This window comes from Heteronotia binoei, chromosome 13, assembly GCF_032191835.1.
Source record: "Heteronotia binoei isolate CCM8104 ecotype False Entrance Well chromosome 13, APGP_CSIRO_Hbin_v1, whole genome shotgun sequence".
Lineage (NCBI taxonomy): Eukaryota > Metazoa > Chordata > Lepidosauria > Squamata > Gekkonidae > Heteronotia > Heteronotia binoei.
Genome location: NC_083235.1, coordinates 61,347,351 through 61,360,333, shown reverse-complemented (window position 1 = coordinate 61,360,333; position 12,983 = coordinate 61,347,351). Strand labels below are relative to the sequence as shown.

Below are 12,983 nucleotides of genomic sequence, written 5' to 3'. Positions count from 1 at the left end.
GACTCAATAGAAATTGAACAAGGTACAAGACAAGGTTGTCCTCTTTCTCCTTTACTCTTTATTTTGACGTTGGAACCGTTGATTAAGAAGATTAGAGAGGATATCCGAATTCAAGGTACAAGAATACACAGTATAGAGTTGAAGACTTTGGCATTTGCTGACGATCTGGTATTCATTTTGGAACAACCTGTTTCTTCGATACTTCTTTTGAAACAACAAATAAGAGAATTTGGCGAAGTCTCTGGCTTTAAGTTGAACGTTGTAAAGACCAAAATTTTATCTAAGAATATGCCGGAGGACCAGATCCAATTACTTGAGGAATTGTCAGGATTCAAACATGAGAAAAAAATTAAGTATTTGGGAATTCATCTTACAAATGATCTAAAGACTATATATAGAGACAACTATGAAAAAATACTGAAATTGATTCGTCACGACTTAACCACTTGGAAAGATCTTCAGATTTCACTTCTGGGCAGAATTGCGACAATTAAGATGAATATCCTCCCGAGAGTCCTGTTTCTGTTTCAGACAATACCAGTCACGATACCCAAAACCTTTTTTCAACAACTTAATACCATGACCAAGACTTTTATCTGGCAGGGCAAGAAGGCTAGAATAAAACTGAAAGTTTTACAAGACAGTAAAGTAAGAGGCGGCCTAGCTCTCCCAGATTGGAATCTATACTATAAAGCATGTGGCATGGCATGGTTGAGAGATTGGTGTAAACTGGACAATAAGAGACTGTTGATCATTGAAGGTGCTGGCCTGGGCGAAGGTTGGCACAACTATATGTGGTATCATGTTCCTGCAAAAACGGGTCAATTTCTTAGACATGAAATAAGAAGATCTTTGTATAAGATTTGGAGTGATATTAAGTTACAATATTCCTATACCCCCAAGTGGATATCACCGATTGAAGCTTTGACTCACCCCAATTTGTATAACTGGGACAGTCCACAGGACTATGCATATTTACTGAATGACAAAAATGAACTGATTGAAGAAGAGATTGGCAAGTTAAGTTGGTGGCTTCAATGTCAACTAAGATCAAGATTTCGGGCTGATAAAGGAAAAGGCTTTGTGAATACACAAATTGAGCTAGATTTGATTATAGAATCTAAGCAGAAGATGATCTCCAAGGTGTATGATTGGCTGCTACAAATTAAGATGAGTGATGAAGTGGTGAAGGAGGCATGGATTCCTTGGCTCAAAGACTTTGGCTATAATATAGACTTAGAGGAATGGGAGAAACTATGGAAACAGAATTTAAAGCTGATAAGACCAGTAGATCTTAAAGAAAATTTATATAAAATGGTATACAGGTGGTATCTTACACCTAATAGATTGGCAAAAATCTACCCCACATATTCAAATAAGTGCTGGAAATGTCGAGAAGTTAAAGGTTCTTTATTTCATATATGGTGGCAATGCAAATTAGCTAGAAAGTATTGGGTGCAAATTAACATCTGGACTCAAAAAATTTTGGAAATACAAATTACCCACGTGCCGGAACTATATCTGTTGAACATCTGCAGGCAAAAAGTGCCGGTAACAAAGTTGAAACTGCTAATGTATATAATTACAATTGCCAGAATATTATATGCCAAGTATTGGAAGGGTGAGAAAACCCCGAACAGAGAAGAGTTTGTAAATAAACTATTAGAAACCGCTGAGGCCGACCTAATGTCTACAAGATTAAGAAATGGAAATGTGCAGAAGTGTCAGGAGGAATGGGACCCAGTGTACAAATGGGCCAAAAGTAAAGGATTTGACACGGAGTAATTATATTGAAACATGACACAATTATCGTCCAAAGGAAAGGTTAACGCTTAGTTTCAAGCTATTTTATGTAAGGTACAGTTGAAATAATTGTGAAATTATAATTAGTAAATTTGTTCTTATTTTATCGAAACCTCTCCTCCTCCCAGTGTGCTTGGTTGGGTAAGGGGGAATGGATGCTTGTATTTTGTTTATGGCCTAGCTGCTTACTAGGCTATGTATTATTTGTATGTGTTGCTTTTTGGTGTATATTCGTTTTCTTTCTTTTGTCTATGTATTGTTCTTTTTTTGTACTCTAATAAAAGTAAAAATTTTTCCTAAAAAAAAAAAAAAAAAAAAAAAGGATGGTAATGTGTTACTCTGGGAACTCTTAACCAGTAATTTCTGTTAAAGTCATCAATGGCTATAGGAAGTAATTCTACATTCCTTTCTTTGCAAAACTAAATAGGCATGGGGAAGCAAGATATGAAGATGGTGTTATGCACAGCGTGAGCCTAATGTAAAGCTGAAGCTCTTTCCTTTTGGCAAAGAGAAGTAGTTAACCATTTAAAAGAGAAATGATTAGCTTGCTTATCCTAAGCAGAAAAGCAACTGGGGTATTAAGGTACACTGAATGGGTTCTGGCAGAGAAGAAAGGATGCTGCTGCTGAGAAAGAAAGGTGTAATGTGATGCCTAGCCACTTACGGATTTACAGAAAACCATGTACCAGGCTGTTTTGTATTTAAATTTAATCTCAAGAATGTCCTAGAAATCTATTGGAAAATCTTTACCCCTTTCTGTACCCTGGTACCCCAGAGGTTACTAGACCTAGTGGATTGGATGGGGATCCAGTTGCTTCAGCTCAGCTATTGGGTCTAAATCTATATACTAATAGTGACCCATGGCCTCCATCTGTGGATACCTAAAACCATGGATCAGGGACACACAGATGCTTAAGAGATTTTCTTGCAAACCTGGGGTACTCCCCAAATTTGCAGAAAAATCTTAAATAAAAAAAAAATAGAATATAGAAGGGTGTTAAACCCACCCACCTGAGTACAACTGTGTTCTCTGTGCAAGTACAGAGAATGCACTTAGGGAACCACTTCAGCTTGGCAGTGGTGGACGCAGGCAGCCACTTTGTACCAGCAGTGGACACAGGCAGGTGCCCCAGGCCTGGCAGCAGTGAAAGCTGGCAATCACTGTGGACGTGGGTATGGCAGAGGAGGATGCTGGCAGCTGAGCTCCATGGTAGGTGGTGAGGTGGGACATGGGATTTTCCCCATGACTGTCTTGCAGGCCCTCCACTTCTCTCCCCTAAAATACACTATAAATTGGAAGCCTGCCACCGTGTTCCGTATAACTGAGCTGTAGAGAAACTCATATATCCAGGAAAGTGAAACACCAGTCTTGGTTAAGCTCAGTTTCATTGTAGTAGGACAAGACAGATCTGGAGTTACTTGCTGCTGTCTGGGAATGTCACCAAACAGCAGCTGTATGACTCCTGTTCTGGCTACTTAGTAACAGAGGCAATCTTGCCAGTGTAGGCAGAGGCTTAAAGACAACTTAGTGCAGCGTACCCCTCTCTCTTTGTGCCAGTAAAATCACACACTTATGGCAAAGTCTACTCTCACCTATAGATGTCTTTAATAACAGGAAGGAAAAAGCCAACAAGGGACTCTCTCCTGACTGGACCAAAAGTCCAAAACCTCTCCAGCACTTTCCCTTTTAAAAAGCAGGGGCTACGAGACCTCAATGCCTGTGCAACGGCAACAACAGCACACTTACTTCCCTTTCTTGATGGTGTTTCGACCTAACAAAGGATCCAGCACAGGCTCCACAGTCTCCCCAATGTTCTCAATGAGCAAAGTGTCTCCATCAGAAATGGCTTGTTCAATGATGTCTAGATAACTGCAGCGTCAGAAAGAGACCCTTAAGAATGTCACAGTCATTCAGAACACAAAAAAATTCACTGCAGTATACTGAGGGACTCCGACTACATGGTGCACAATCAGAATGCTCAGACTTAGAGGAAGGGACCCCCAGTCCAGGGCCCAATTTCTCAGTGTCCTTTAATGCAGGACAGATCTAGAGTGGAGTCTGTGGCAGAGGAGGCATATTCTGCTGCTCCCAATATATAAATAAGGGACCCGAGAGAGCCCCATTATATTTATGGAACTGGAGGGCAAGTGGCACCTTGCACACATTATGACTCTTGTCCATGGACCTGTAATCAGCTTCATAAGAACATAAGAGAAGCCATGTTGGATCAGGCCAATGGCCCATCCAGTCCAACACTCTGTGTCACACAGTCGCCAAAAAGCCAGGTGCCACCAGGAGGTCCACCAGTGGGGCCAGGACACCAGAAGCCCTCCCACTGTTGCCCCCCCCCAAGCACCAGGAATACAGAGCATCTCTGCCCCAGACATAAGAACATAAGAGGAGCCATGTTGGATCAGGCCAATGGCCCATCCAGTCCAACACATAAGAACATAATTATCACCATTATAATTATTCCTGCTTGGAATAATTAGAAAACATAACGAATGAACATAGAATAGCAATCACTCAACTTTTTCTGCCCTAGCCGGATGGCTCTCAGTTCTGCTCCATGTTTGTTCTTAATCCATTTGATCCCTTGGAGCTGGGCGTCCACAATGAGTGGCCAACGTTCTGTGTTACACAGTATAGTTGCATTTTCTGTTGACATGCGGTCGCTGGGGAGTCCTTGGTTGTTCCATGTCGCTATATCTGCATCGTCTGTCAGAAGACTCAAAGGGTCCAGCCCAGGAGTGATTGGAATTGGTACCTGTGTCAAAAATGGGTCTCTCTCAGAATAGTGAATGGATAGACTGCTTCTCTCTCCTACAGAATATTACTATTGGACCTGCAGAGGGTGTATGTTGCAGGCAATAATGGGAACATATTCTTTATCAGTGGTTTAAAAAACACAAGGTACAGCTAGCTGGGAAGATGAGAGGAGATGACTGTTTGTCCTGAATATCCTCTTATCTCCTGGGCTGCTAGAAGGAAAGTGTGATTGAAAATACACCAATTATTACAGTTTTGATCAGCTTAGGCAGTATGTGATACCGTGTTTAATATTTTCCCAACAATAATGTACAAAGATACTGGGGTAGGTTTCTTCTGTCAAGCTAAGTATTTAGAATTTAAGGATAAAGGCAAATACATCTGTCTCGAAGAGATGACAATGAATCTGAGCTTTGGAGTAATCTTTTTGTGAGCTAACGACAACTACATTGTCAAAGATACAGCTCAGTTTTAATATCCCAGAGAAAGAAAGCAAAGATTAATTTTCATCTAGGCATTGGCTCTCTCATGCCGTTCCAACTAATGTTCCAAAATCAATAGGTGAAATGTTAATGGCATAGCTACAAGCCTATGAGAGTGAGGAGGAGGGGAAGGTGAAGAACTGGGATTGGAATGTTAATAAATAAATTAATCAAAGTGGGGGTGAGGAGAATGAGCAATAGGTTGCTACATGAAGGCATAGCTATGGTAAAAGTTCGAGGCCCCTTTCATAGGAGAAGAGATGGCAAATGGCGACTGCAATCTGAGTGCTGGATTATTTAAGGGCTTTGAGCTGGGATGAGCCAGCTGACTCTCTTTGTCCTGAATGAATGAGTCATAAATGGATAAGGACACTCCCAAAAGGTTTAGAGCCCAAGGAATGTTTGATGCAGGGCTGGTGACAGCCCACTTTAGTATGGGGTCTCTTGGATCAAAATCTTAAGCCCTAGAAAGGGCTCATGGAGGCCTGGCGGTATACAACCTGCATGTCCAAATATCTGCCTCTGCATTTCTGCCACAGAGCTTCATCTAGGTGTGTATGAGTGCATGTTGCTGCTGAATTAGATTTACCTTTAGCTGAAGTAAGTAAGGCGCCCAGAACTTGTCAAGAAGCTCTGTCCTGTATTTCTTGGTAAAGTAGCCAACATAGGAAACAAACGCAGTGATCAGCAGCACATCTCCGCACAGGGTCTTTTCTTGTTCACGGAAATTTTCCACAGATTCAGCCCAGCGCACGTTTTCAGATGCTAATCCGCCAACCAGCCTTAAGAAATATTCCACAAGGAGATAAGAGTTTGATTAGCACAGCCTGAGATTCTGGCCAGCTCGGTCTTGGGGCTAGTCTTGTCCTTTCCCAGAACCAAACGAACGTTCTGTAGTTTAAGATAAGGGGAACAGTTTCTGCATGCTGAAGATCGGTTTTGAATTGTGTGATAGGCAACTTAAACATGTGCTTTGCATTCTTGGCATACCTTTTGCACAGATACTTGCCTACTGCTGACAGGTTGTGGCACTTATAACTATAGTAAAACTTATAGCAAGAAAGCATTCCTTTCAACTGTGATAAGATTCAAATAAATGGGATTCATTTCTGTCCAAACATTATTGAAGAATTACAACCATTTTCACAATTATCAATTTCTGCTGGAACTGACATTTTAAGCAGCAGTTCTTTCGTTGTAAAGAGCCCTTTATGGATTTAGGGCTATTACCACCACCAGGAAAGAGGAAGAGGGCTATTGATTTTGATCAGCAAACACTACACTGTGAGGAAGGTTAATCCCTTCTCTCCCTGTATGGTGACCACAGTCCAAAGAACAGTCCTATTTAGTTGCTATTTCCTTTTTTTTTAAATGCTGGAAAGGATCCTTCATAGACCTCCGAGTATCACATCTAGAAAGTGGCACTGTTTCAGATGGTCTGAAGATGATAATTCATTGAAATCTCATTCTTCGGAAGATTCATAAAACAGAACACACTGCTTCCTTTTGAGCTAACATGCTTCATTTAAAATCTACTTGCAGTTTCTCTTAAGAACTGCATTTTTTACTCTATCTTGGGTAGCATTCATTTTCATAGTTCATAACAAGTTTCCTTTTACTACTGTAATTGGATCTTTCAACTAGCTTGGAGGACCAAAAGCTCCAACACTGCAGACTCCAGATATTTAAAAGTACCCAGTGATCCCCTTAGAATAACATTTAAAAAAAAAAAAATGAAACACAGTATGCTTGAAGCTCTTTTAATTGCATATTGTTTAATAAAACTTTAAAATCTATTCCCATCAGGTTCTTTCCGATACTGTTTCTAAAAATAAAGTTTCATCTTTTAGAATGCTTAGATTCTTAGGACTCATATTCTCCACCCTTGGCTTAGGCTCAGAAAATGTCAGTTTGACTTCAAAAGTAATTAGTGGAGAACTTAGCCAATGCCAATATCATCTTCTCAACTGTAAAAATTTTATTTGGGAAATAGTGTCCAAGGTATTTTGTTTTGCTTTGTTTTGGGGCCAACTTTGGCCAGTGTTGCAGCTAGGCAGTATCCTATTCTGTCTCTTAACCCCCCCCCCCCCCCCCCAAAACAAGGGCAACTTGTATTATGGTGGCAAGCAGCAAATCCAAGGAAAGGAAATTCTGTAGTATTTAGTGTCACGATACCTGTTAGCCAATGAAATGACTCTATTAGTTGCATCAGCTTCTTGCTGACACTTGATTTTCTCTGCTGTTGCCTTTTCAAATTCAGCTGTCAGATTGGCCAAGTTGGCATTTAGATCCTTCAAGACAAAGGGATGGCATTACTGAAAATTTTCTGATAATGGTTCACTACAGATGGACAAATGATGTACCTCCCCATTTATTTCATAATGTGACAGTATTTAACAGGTTGTGCCCTAAAATTGTGCCTATGCTGACACAAGAATCTATGATTCCTTGCACTCTAGACATACCTGCATCCTCTTGTGAGAACTACTTTTCTATGATAAGCTAATGACACAACCATGTTAGCTAGTTGGGTGGGTCTTTCCCATGGAACAGGAGGGAAAGACCTGTGCCTCTGGCTTTGCCCAGGTGGCAGTATCATTTAGAAGACGGGTGTCAAACTCATTTGTTATAAGGGCCAGATCTGACATAAATGAAGCCTTGTGTGAAGACATGTGTGTCATAAAATGTAATGTCAGGTAGCGGTGATATAAACTTTATAAAGGATGCAGACAAACACAAAGATTTTTTTAAAGCATTTAGCTCTGGCTCTTTCCTTCCTTCCCCAGGGGACCAGGATGGGGAGGAGCCTCAGCCAACAGAAGGAAGAGAGGATTGGCTCAGTAGCTCTGCTGTGTGATTGAGAGAGCCTGGCAAAGTAAGCTCTCCCTTCCCCCTTCCTCTACAAGGGAGGAGCCTCAGCCAATGGAAAAAATAGAGGCTTTGCTCTGCAGCTCCTGTTCAATTGAGCAAGCCTGACAAAGCAATTTGTGATGCAGAAAGAAGCAAGAGAGAGGGAAAAGGAAGCAGACACAAAGATTTTTAAAAAGCATTTAGCTCTGGCTCTTTCCTTCCTTCCCCAGGGGACCGGGATGGGGAGGAGCCTCAGCCAACAGAAGGAAGAGAGGCTTGGCTCAGTAGCTCTGCTGTGTGATTGAGACAGCCTGGCAAAGTAAGCTCTTCCTTCCTCTACAAGGGAGGAGCCTCAGCCAATGGAGAAAATAGAGGCTTTGTTCTGCAGCTCCTGTTCGGTTGAGCAAGCCTGACAAAGCAATCTGTGATGCAGAAGGAAGCAAGAGAGAGGGAAAAGGAAGCAGACGACAGCCAGTTGCTCGGGGGCCTGACAGGAACCTCTGGGGCCTGATTTGGCTCCTGGGCTGCATGTTTGACACCCCTGATTTAGAATATGCCCCACCAGCCATGTGGGAGCTTATGTACATGAGGTTTCCCCAATATCTGCAGATATATGTAAAAGTTACCTCCATTTCAGCCTGTTGCTGGACTTAATAAAATTTGCGTTACATCTAAGTAATTCATACATATTGTCTCATTGATCCTTATATCAATTATTTATTTAGCACATTTTTAACATTTCTTCAAGGAACACACGTGGCATACATTATTCCCTTCTATTTTACCCTTGCAATAACCTTGTGAAGTAAAGAGGGCCAAGAGACAATGATGGGCCAGTGTCATCCAGTGAATTTCATGGTGTGTGGGAATTTGAACTTGTCTCCTCCCAGTCTTAGGCCAGCTTTCCAATCAGTACAACCCAGTGGCTCTAAGTAGGCCAGGAAGAGAATATTGTCATTACAAATTGGTTCGGAGGCTGAGATTATCTGGGCTTTTCTAAGGCCACCTAATGAATACATAGCAAAGACGGGGGTTTAATTGGGAACTTCTTGCTTCACAGCTCAGAAACTGAACTCCTACATTAATTTACACAAAGAACACAAGAATCTTGTTTGCTCATCCTTTAATTCAGTCATTAATATCTAAGTACTAATTTTCTCACTCAGTGCCAGTGGTGAATGTCAGTTAACTGGGATGGATATTTACTTGGCTGGGATATGGAAGGCTCTGGCTTTTTACCACAGTTGTGGTCATGGGCGTACTTACGGCAATCTTGTTCTTAATCATTGTGAGTTTTGCTTGTGCCTCAGCCAGTTCATTATTAGCCTCTTCCAAGGCTTGCCGCTTGGGTGCCACATTACAGTACACTTCATAGAAACGAACTATGTTTAGGCACCAAGAACACAGACCTGCTGCCGCCGTAGATTTAGAAAGTATAAACTCTGGATCAAATGTGGGGTCATTTTGAAATGGTCTGCAGAAAGAAGGTATAAAATCCTGTTAGACTGAGTGAATCAAGACACCATACAATTTACCATCTCCAGATACTACTGTGTAGATACCAAAGAATAAGTTAATTGCAAATGAAATAATGCTTTAGTTCAGGGGTCCCCGACCTTTTTGAGGCTGTAGGCATCTTTGGAATTTTGCAACAACATGGTGGGTGTAGCCATAAAATGGGTATCACCAAATGGCTGCTGCAACTTATCTGCAGTCACACAGTGAATATTCTTGTGCTGCCAAAGCAAAGTCTAAAAATCCACATAGAAGAAGAAGATGATGATATTGGATTTATATCCCACCCTCCATTCCGAAGAGTCTCAGAGCGGCTCATAGTCTCCTTTACCTTCCTCCCCCACAACAGACCCTGTGAGGTGGGTGGGGCTGGAGAGGGCTCTCACAGCAGCTGTCCTTTCAAGGACAACCTCTGCCAGAGCTATGGCTGACCCAAGGCCATGCTAGCAGGTGCAAGTGGAGGAGTGGGGAATCAAACCCGGTTCTCCCAGATAAGAGTCCACACACTTAACCACTACATCAAATCAAGTCTCCAATGGCGAATCCGAAGCCTTGCTGGGCAGAAGCACTACCTGGCCCTACCCACTTTTTAAAAACACTTGGTGGCACCACAAAAGGTATTAGTGGGCATCATGTCGGGGACTCCTGCTTTAGTGCTTGTATTTACTAGAAAAAGTTGGAGGCTGTCGTACTATACCATTCCCAAATAGTGTCTGGGGGAAGGGGGGAGACTGACTCTCCTGAGTCTTACTTGTCCTGCTCTTCTTTTGAAGTCACCAACTTGAATTCACAGGGTGAAAGGCATTTTGTGGGACCATGGCTTGAGGAGAGGGACACTGCAGAGGTATACAGCCTCACTCACTGAGCCACAACAACCTAGCAAGGAACACAATTGTGTACTCTGTCTCCTGATATTAAAGGGCTGTTTCCCTCCAACATGCTGATAAGAGGGAGCAGGAACAGTGCTGTGGAGATAAGATGAAGAGTTGAGGGCCGAGGGGATCTAGAAAATGTGATGCTGGTAGGTATGGACCAGGGTCTCAAATCCTGTAGAATTTGTGGGCATTTTTTGAAATTTTGAAAGAGGGCAGTGAGTACCACCACAAAATGGCTGCCATGCAGGGGTGGAGGAAATATTTGAGGGTTCCAATCAAAATAACACTCTATGAAGAGGGAAGTGGTTTCCAAATTGGAGTCTCTGAATACTGAAATGTGATGCCTCTTGAGATGCCTTCTGAAGCACCTCTAATGAGCTGGAGGAAAGCCAGGTCTGGCTCTTTGCTTGGGAAATAGATACTTTGGGGAAGAAGCAAGTGGGCATCAGAAAATACATCAGTGGGCATCATGCTGTGGATCCCTGGTGCAGACCCTAAAAGAGAGTAGACTGTAGGTGAAAGAGCCTGCTGCGTCTAGCCTCTAGTCGAGTGAACAAGCTACAGCCAAGAGTATACATTTAATTCTTCATACTTAAAAGCTTTCAAGCAGGGCTCTGGAATGTGCTCCTTGTCGAATTTTTTCAGGGAATCCAAGAAAGTGTCCACCTTGCCCATCATGCCTTTGGCTGCTTTCCAGCTTCTGTCCTTTGGTATCTTGCCACCTGGAGCTGTAAGGATCATTACAGCTGCAGTCACATTAACAACAGCTTCTGGGGGAGATCCAAAAGACTTCAGTTCTGTGAGGTTGTTCTGGAAAAGAAGAGGAGAGGGGGAAAGACAGCCATTGTGACAGAGTTGTTCAGGACCCTACAACAACTTGGTACCACACAACACTGGAAGGTAAGTTCATAGAGCAAAAAGACTAAAACCAAACATAATATGCAAAGGTACTTACTGTATTTTTCGGTCCATAAGGCGCTCCGGACCATAGGACGCACCTTCCTCTTGGGAGGCGATCCACTGCCTCCGATCCTGGCGCTTCCCCCGCGCCTGCCTGCCTGGCTCCAGCTTCTTCCAGCAAGCGCTGGGATCGCTCCACGTTGCCCCCACTGCAAACCCAGTGCTTCGCGAGCGCCGGCTGCGGAGGGGGCAGCGTGCTTCCTCCGTGGCTGTCTGCCTGGCTCCAGCTCTGACGCTTACAGCAAGCTCCAGGATCGCGCCCTCCGATCCCAGCGCTTGCTTTAAGCATCAGAGCTGGAGCCAGGCAGACAGGCACGGAGAAAGCACACCGCCCCCTCCACAGCCGGCGCTCGCAAAGCGCTGGATTTGCGGAGGAGGCGGGTGCTTCCTCCGTGCCTGTCTGCCTGGCTCCAGCTCTGATGCTTAAAGCAAGCACTGGGATCAGAGGGCGGAGGGAGCGATCCTGGCGGTTGCTGTAAGCATCAGAGCTGGAGCCAGGCAGACAGGCATGGAGGAAGCACGCTGCCCCCCCCCCCACAGCCGGCGCTCGCGAAGCGCTGGGTTTGCGGAGGGGGCGGCTCCGTGCCTGTCTGCGTGGCTTCAGCTCTGATGCTTAAAGCAAGCGCTGGGATCGGAGGGTGGAGGGAGCGATCCTGGCGGTTGCTGTAAGCGTCAGAGCTGGAGCCAGGCAGACAGGCACAGAGGAAGCACGCTGCCCTCTCCGCAGCCGGCGCTCGCGAAGCGCTGGGTTTGCGGTGGGGGCAGCGTGGAGCGATTCCAGCGCTTGCTGGAAGAAGCTGGAGCCAGGCAGGCAGGCGTGGGGGAAGCGCCGGGATCGGAGGCGGAGGCAGCGGATCGCCCCCCCTTCTCTCCATAAGACGCACACACTTCCCCCCCATTTTTTTTGGGGGGGGGGGAGTGCGTCTTATGGTCCGAAAAATACGGTAATTCTGGCTTTTGAAGTTACATATCCTTCTCTAGGATATTGAATCTTTAACAGACTGAGCAACTATCAGGGCAACAGAAATATCAAGCTAGGAGAGGCTTTATGGCAGCCATGATATGGGAAGCACAAAGCATTAAAGGATCCTTCTTACGTCTTCACCATGGGCAATGTCTTGAGCTCCAGAAACTTAGACTAGAAGTGGCCTAGGGTTTCTGATATTCACAGAAGAGTCAGGCACTTAGAGGCATTAGTGCTCAGTATTTTGGACTCAGGTCACTTGCTGTGAGAATTTGTTGACAGTTACAACATGTGAACATTTTGGTAATTTCAGAATATGTGGGGCCAAAAAAGAGAGAGATGCAGAAAGCAACATCAAGCATTCAGAGAGGTGAATTTACCTAAGTTATCCCACTTCAGAACTACCAGCTTTGAAAAAGCAAAACATATCATACTTCTACTGGGAAGGCCCAAATGTTTTACCTTATTGAGAGTGTCCAGTGCTTCCTGAGCAGCAATCAGAGCTGGCTCAGCTTTGGCCAGGTCAGTTTCACAGGCCCTTTGCTTTTCTGCTACATTCTAAGGACACAGGAAGCAAGAAACAACAAGCAATTAACAAAAGCTGTTTGGACGAACAACAGTTTTGTGGCTTTATAGAACCCTAACCTTTAGTGCAATCAGGGCCAAATGGTAGATAGCAACATTTTGTCATATGACTGAATAATGAGGATTTTGTCAATGGCACCAGCTTTCTGTGCTTTTCACCTAAAACCTCTACTCTATAA

The 12,983-nt window shown here is 43.8% G+C and overlaps 1 protein-coding gene across 1 annotated transcript in view; it reads right to left on the bottom strand.

Annotated features, from left to right (window-relative positions):
• DNAH17 (dynein axonemal heavy chain 17) overlaps positions 1-12,983 on the bottom strand; it is a 206,309-nt gene that overhangs the window by 24,751 nt on the left and 168,575 nt on the right. The window contains exons 60-66 of the mRNA XM_060252097.1: positions 12,682-12,777; positions 10,888-11,105; positions 9,172-9,379; positions 7,231-7,346; positions 5,645-5,837; positions 4,336-4,571; positions 3,551-3,673 (exon numbers count right to left, since the gene is read on the bottom strand). Of these exons, the coding sequence (XP_060108080.1) occupies positions 3,551-3,673; positions 4,336-4,571; positions 5,645-5,837; positions 7,231-7,346; positions 9,172-9,379; positions 10,888-11,105; positions 12,682-12,777 (1,190 nt within the window). The remainder of the gene's footprint in view (positions 1-3,550; positions 3,674-4,335; positions 4,572-5,644; positions 5,838-7,230; positions 7,347-9,171; positions 9,380-10,887; positions 11,106-12,681; positions 12,778-12,983) is intronic.